Genomic DNA, 7,098 nt, shown 5'->3' with positions numbered 1-7,098 from the left:
ACGGATATCTTATTAATACTTTATCAAGAGAATCTCTAACAATATCTTTTATTTATTTATTTTAAATTATTACAAATTGTGGTTTCTATATTTTTAGGGAATTACTTATTTACTTTCTCTAACAATACTTTATATATATATTTTTAATTTATTCAAATATTATTTTTCAATTTAACTTAATTTTTTAAAAGTTAAGGTGACAGTGATACTGAAAAAGAAAAGAAAAAACAAAAAACAAAAGAAAACTTAATTTTAGATGCACTAATTCGTATACCAATTAGGTGTACTAACCGATAATATGTCATAATTTTAAAAATTTTGAGTATTTAAAATTTGCATAATGGGTGGGGTTATAATTTTGAAATAATAATATCATGTCACACTAATTAGTATACCAGTTGACTCATGTAGCACCTATTGTTATATTTTTGTGAGATGAATAGTGGCTTTTCAAATAGTAACATTTTCTCAATTTAAAGAGTTACAAAGGACGTCTATTGAATGTTTTAAAATTTTATTTTTTTTGAATAACTTCTTATTTTGGGCTGTTTTAAGAATTTGGCTAAAAATTATTTTTTGACTTTTAACTTAATTTGAATTACATCACATGCCTATTTTTTTTATACATTTTTTCAAAAAAAAAAAAAAAAATCAACTTTTAACTAAGTTTCCAAAAAGTGTTTGTTAATGAACAATTAATTTAAATTTTTTAACTTATATTTTTAATACACTTGTTAACTATACATTTTGCAAAAATAATTATTTGACAAAGCCATTAATAACATTTAAGAAATTAGACGAACCTCCTCCGACTTAAAAAAAAAATCAAAATTAATGTAAATAAAGTATAAAAAAATGTAAAATATATAGTTTTATGTAAAAATAATAGTAATAATATATTTTTATTTAGGTAACTACTAAATTATTAATAAAAATATATTCAATATAATTATTTCAAAATTACAAACCTTACCACATTTACTCCTAAGAGATTAGCGTAATTTATCAATTTTAGTTAATTTTATTTTTCTGTAACGCTTAAATTAGTTTATTCATGATATATATTTGCAGTATAAAAATAAAACCGACTAGTCGATTTCCATTTTCAAGCCGACGCTCATCTTTTCCATCACCAGTCCAGCCCCTAGAGTAAAATCCACAGCTGCTCTATCTCTCCAATTTTCTCTCTATATATACACATATTGTAATTGAAATTTCACCAATATAGCAGAGTCTTGATTAATGCTTCAATTGAAATACCATGGATCCCGAAGATTTCCCTCAAAGAGTTTTCCATTTTTGTTCTTCTTGTGTTCCATGCTTTTCTTGCTCTTCCTCTTCATCATCTTCGTTGCGCTCTTCCTTGTTTTCTGGAAGTATTGTTGTCTTGGAGCCCAACCCCATGGCCTCTTCGATACCCACTTCGCCATTCACTGTTTTCGTGTCTCCTTTCGCTCCCAACTCCTCTTCTTCTGCTGAAGAAGTCGCATGATTCTCTAATTCCCCCAATTTTCTTTTCTTTTCTTTCCATCATTGTTCTATTTTGCTTTTTATTTCTCTCTCTACAATGGCTTGTGTATTGCTGACTGGTTTTTGTCATCATCGGATGACTTCAATTTCTACTGCTAATTCTCCTACAGCTGGAAGTTACAGTGATCATCGGTTTTTCAGGTAATTGTTGTGATGATTCTTGGGAATTTTGCAAATTTTGATCTGGGTTTTTGATAAATTAGTTTATTTCTTTGTACTTGATTATGTATGTATGTATATATTGGAAAGTTGGAGAGGAATTTGTGGCAAATCATCCCCCAATATGGTCTTGTTCTGTATTGTGATTATCAGGTATGGTTATAATCGTCGTTGTTGGAGCGAGGATGAGAAAGGGATGAAGAACAATTTTACTCGGATCCAAATTGGGGTTCACAAGAAGAGGAGGTTGAGCTTTTCGCCTCAGACTTGTTCTGCTCTAGTGACGGCAAGAAATTCGTCTCTGACCAATTTTTATCAGGAGGTTTGTCTTGTCAATGTTGTAACTATTGATTCCACACTGGTTAAATGAATGGTTTGATTGGCTTGATTATCTTTTGCCACTTAACATTATCATACTCTTTTTGCTTTAGTTATTGCTGCTAAATTGTTGCTCATTTTTCTGATTATTCTATTACCCATTTTGTGATATGAAATCTTGATCAATGCTTTAATATTTACCAGGTGATTGAGGCTGCAAGGGAAAAGTTCACTCGGGAGATATCCTTCCAGTCCAAGGACAAAGACATCTCCCTTGCAAAAGTAATTTTGTTTCTTGTTTGTTATTTTTGTTTCGAGCTAATGATGGTTACTCAGAGAATGATCGGGCTAACCCAGCTTACTTTCTATTTGTCCTATGAAGGGAGGACTATAATCTGTTCCTGTTTCTTAGTTGCTTTAGTGTTATTGGCATTTTGGCACACACCTTCCCATTAGAAGGATCATACTCGAAACGTTGCTTCTAGAATTATTGTTATTTTGTTTGTAGTAGCATACTATGGACTGCAGATTTATATACTATCTTGAGATTTTGCTTCATTCCAAAATGCCATGTTGCAGGTTCTTCTGTATGTTGCTGCTGAAGATGAGGCATTTATGTCTTTCAACCGAGAGAAGGATGCTCGTTCACTTCAAAGTGAAAGGAAAGATGCTTCTGTCCTGTCTAATGCCCAAGCATGGGATTCCTTGGAGGAGACGCCTTTGGCTGGAAAGAGTATCAACGGGTGGCTGACTGAGTTGGATACTATTGCCAAAGAAGTCAAGGCAGAGTTAATTTCAAGAGACATAGGTTGCCATTTGGTTGAAGTTTTGGAGGCGGTGAACTTAGTTCTTTTTGAGTCAAGAGGTTTCAAAAGGCCACCTGTACTAGTAGATTCGAAGTATTCATACTTGCACTCAGTTTTGAGCTCTGGATGTGGCAGTGGTAAAGCTTCATTGTCATCTCTTACTTGCTTATGTGCATTGCGTTGTTTTGGCCATGTGCAGGGGCATTCTAAAATCTTTTTCTGCTGATTGTTTATGTGGTCTCTTTTATTCAGTCGATATTTGATGTCACCTGACATATGGTTATCTTGTTGGCAGCAATTTTACTTAGTGTAATTTATATTGAGGTTTGTCGAAGACTTAATCTGACAATTGTGGGATCTCGAGTTGGGGAAGAGTTTTTAATTTGGCCCCAAACAGAGAATCCTGAGGTGTGTTAATCTTTTGAACTTGTGATTACAAACACTTCATGTGATATCAGTGCCTACTACCCAAATGCACATTGCCAATTACTTATTTATTCTTCAGTTCCATATCATGTGGGAAAACCCTAGTATATGATGGTCATACAGGTTCTAAGTGCTCCTAGATTTTCTGTCATTTTAGGAGCTGTTCAAGATAACTTCAGGACATAGTTTGTTTGGGGTTGTTAATGGAGGGTGCGTGGACGACCCAAGATCAAAGGCCTCTGATTTAAATAGCAATTCGCTTTCAGGATTGGACATTGCAACAAACCGAGACATTATTGGGATTGCTCTGGCAAATTTGATTGTATGTTCTAATCCCTAAAGCAGTGTCACATGAATATTTTTATGTTACTCCAGTGATTCCATTAACCCATATTTTTTGAATTACCTCCTCACCTCCCATGAGAAAATTGAAAAAAAAAAACGTATAACGTATAATATTGCAGAGGCTTCATTGGAAACGTGCTTCAAGAACAAACCATGGTTTGATGCTAACTTCTCCACTAAGGCCTGTTCATGACACTAATGACAAACAGAGCAAGATAGATGGTTCAAATGTTCCTTTGGTGCGGCCCCAAGATCTTAGGTACCGATCTTATGCTCCTTTGTGGCATTGGTTACCACCTATCCATTTCTTTCCTGATCATGCAGGTGCTGTTTTGTGTTGTCCCTACAGGTTCAAGATGCTAATTTTGCAAGATTTGCATGAGAAAGGGGAGAATTGTGAAATATGGACTCATGATAGAGTCCCAGTAGATTCTAGTTTCCTAATAAGGCTAATTAATTTTTTGTCTATGCTGTGATGATGCTTTATTTATTATATTTGACTTACAATCTGCAGATGGGTTTTACACCTTCCCAGTTACAGCTCCTTTTCATCTTTAATGCAGCGCTTTACTCTTCTTATAAGTTAAGATATTGAAATTACCGATAATCCAGGACTATGAAGGTTGAATGAATGACTCGGGCTGTAGCCCAAGTGGTTGTGAGAGGGCATTTAGGTGCTAGTGAGGTAGTTTTAGGTTTGAGTCAATGGTGTGGCATCTGCTTGATGTAGTAATCTAACTCTACTAACATACTAAAATCCTACCGTGTGACAAAAAAATAAAAAATAAAAAATAAAAAAAAAGGTTGAATTGGTTTTGTAATGGATAGCTATGTAGATTTGCTTGTGGGTCATATTTTCCCATATGCGAGCCTCTTGATCATAGTTACACTATAAACTAGGCTTTTAATTTGGCAAAAATTTATATGAATAGATTGTAACGCACCCCTTCCACTATTGGGGAACTTAAAATGTAGCCGATGGTGGGCATAATGGTCAAAGTTGCTTATTACAAACTTTGCTTATTTCTTATTTTAGTGGTTAAATACACACACACACACACACACACACACACACAAGTCATACATATTTCAAAATGTCAATTGTCTGTTATAGAGAAATTTACCTGACGCCTTACTAAAAATATTATTCGAGAAAGGAGGTGGGTTGGTTCTGATCATTGATATTGTCTGGCGGGGTATAGATCCAAGTTCTAGTCTTTACATAGAGTTATCCGGCAAAGATCTATATTTTGAAATGATACTTCCATGTTGTTAAACAGGATGCATGTGCTGAACAGAGGTTGGATGCATGTGTTGTTCCACTACGATTATCGTGTGAATAGCCTGTAGAAAGCATTGTTGTCTACAATAAGCTCTTCTTATCTAAAAAGATTTGCCTCTTATGTTGAGTTCGCTTTGTTATATTTTCCTCATTCCACATGCTTAGACTTGTGGAGTTTAAATTTTGTGCATTGAAATGCAGCGATACATCACCCTTTCGTAACTCGTTGAAAATTGCACAATAGGAATGAATCTTGCTGTAACATCCTATTTATGTCCACCTCTGTTAACAAATAACACCATGCTTGGTATCTTATACTTATTTTTTAGGCTGGCTATCATGGCTTCAGAAAGATTGTTGATTCTCCAGCCACATAATTGGACTTTGAGGAGAGACCATGGCTTGATGTTGTATTATAGTAGGTATGAAGTCAGTATCGGCTTCGCTTTTGTGTTTGTCAGGATGATTGGTTTGCGATTCGTCTTTCTTTTCAAATTATTTGGTAAAAAATAATTCTGCCATATTTCAGGGAATACGAGGCGGCAGTCCAAGAGCTTAGCATTTGCATGGCCTTTGCACCCGAAGAAGAGGCAGGAGTTCTAGAACCATTTGTTGAGAAATTGCATTTGTTGCGGCTTGAATCATCATGGAAGTCTTTGGGGCATAATGGTCCGTTGAGAGTTCCTTAACTTGTTTGTACAATACCTGTGTTTTCCTAACTTCTTAAATCCTTATGTTCTTATGAAAATTATTGTACTGTATCTATTGTCTTTTTCGACTTGGTAAGATCCATATATGCTCAATCATCCGACAGCACTTGGGGTAGATCCTTTTTTAATCAACCTTTTGCTTTTGGGGTTTTCATTTCTGTTGTGACAACTGCCTAGCGACGTGATACTGTATTACATTTCTGGTTTGTTATGAGTTAAAAGCTGCTCTATTGAGGAGTTGATATCTGGTATTCATTTGTGTCAATGCATTACAAAATTTTAATGTTTCTTAACAGTACATCAACTAACCCAGTTAGTGTTGTATTTTTTTAGCTTTATGATGATAAATGTAGAGATTAGCTCTAGTCAAATGTTCCGAAACAAAAAGTTACAAGGTCATAATTCTAAATATACGCCCACAAACGTTCTCTCTACGACTACTCCCTCTCACAACTCATTGGAGATCATGGTCTCAAGATGGAGAACTTTAGAAGCAAGCGGTCCTCATGAACTTTATTACAAGCTCATAATCAGCTGATTATCAGTTTACAAATGAGTTGAGCCTAAACTGTTCTCAGTGCAGTGAAACTCAATTCCTTGATCAAAATAGATTTCCCTTTTGCTTGAACTTTCACAATGCAGATAAGGTTAGGTAAAGGTTAGGTCAAGCTTTCTTGATTGGGGGACCCAACTAATCCTAATCTGTCTTATTATTTTTTTATATTCTATTTTTGTTTTTTATATCATAACCTAATCTGTTTTATGTCACAAAAATTGACTCATTTTCAACAAACCTATTTACTTCTTTTCATGAATCTTGTGTTTTGCCCAAAAGCTAAAAAAGGTAGGTTACTTGTGCTTCACCTATATATCTCTCTGTCATGTGAATGGTGTTCATGCTTAATCTAGCAAGGCCTCATAAATTATTCAGCAATGATACATACCACTAGAAGTGGTGCTTTAGACTAGAAGTGGTGCTCTAAAGCACCACTAGTGAGTTAGTACATATTTCAAAAAAAAAAAAAAAAATACAGCAATACTGTGGTAGTGGGTGGGGCCCACTGCCACATTAATAGTGCGTGAAATATTTTCCTAAATTATTTAGGGATTTGCTTCACGGACGGGAGGATGCTGTTGGGGTCGTGAGAGCCCACCCCGGGTCTCGTTTTAATAATTCGAACCGTATGTAACCAGATTGGAAGGTGCTATTGGGCCCGTAGGCAGTGGTGGAGCTATGAAGGGACTAGGGAGCACGTGTCCCTCTTAGGTTTTGCAAATTTTTTTTTTTTTTTTTTTTTTTTTTTTTGCATATAAGGAAAATAATTAACTAATAAAAAATTTATATAGAAATAACATTTAGAATGATTTCTTGGTGACATTTTTCAAATTATGAAAATAATGATGGTTGTTTTGATTGAAAATGAAAAAATTACAACAAGCCATATTATTAAAAAAATTTAGTGCAACAGTGATATCAAATCATCACTTACATGTAAACATAGTTAACATCACTATGAAAATG

General features: G+C 34.5%; 1 protein-coding gene across 2 annotated transcripts; it reads left to right on the top strand.

Annotated features, from left to right (window-relative positions):
* The first annotated feature begins 1,067 nt into the window (after positions 1-1,067).
* LOC114294877 (uncharacterized) lies at positions 1,068-5,827 on the top strand. 2 transcript variants are annotated; one of them, XR_014348607.1, is made up of 9 exons: positions 1,068-1,671; positions 1,843-2,011; positions 2,212-2,289; positions 2,587-2,950; positions 3,109-3,221; positions 3,397-3,561; positions 3,704-3,843; positions 3,934-5,288; positions 5,396-5,827. XR_014348607.1 is itself a non-coding variant. In XM_028239070.2 (9 exons), exons 1-9 carry the CDS (start codon positions 1,568-1,570, stop codon positions 5,553-5,555), a joined length of 1,386 nt encoding a protein of 461 aa, XP_028094871.2. In that variant the 5' UTR covers positions 1,068-1,567; the 3' UTR covers positions 5,556-5,827. The 2 variants fall into 2 exon arrangements, 1 of the variants encoding a protein (XP_028094871.2); XM_028239070.2 differs by having other exon boundaries at positions 5,196-5,288.
* Positions 5,828-7,098: the final 1,271 nt, after the last annotated feature.

Source organism: Camellia sinensis, chromosome 13, assembly GCF_055761805.1.
Source record: "Camellia sinensis isolate YWXY chromosome 13, ASM5576180v1, whole genome shotgun sequence".
In the NCBI taxonomy this organism is placed as follows: Eukaryota; Viridiplantae; Streptophyta; class Magnoliopsida; order Ericales; family Theaceae; genus Camellia; species Camellia sinensis.
Note: the sequence above shows the minus strand (reverse complement) of the source record. Positions and strands in the feature narration are given on the sequence as shown.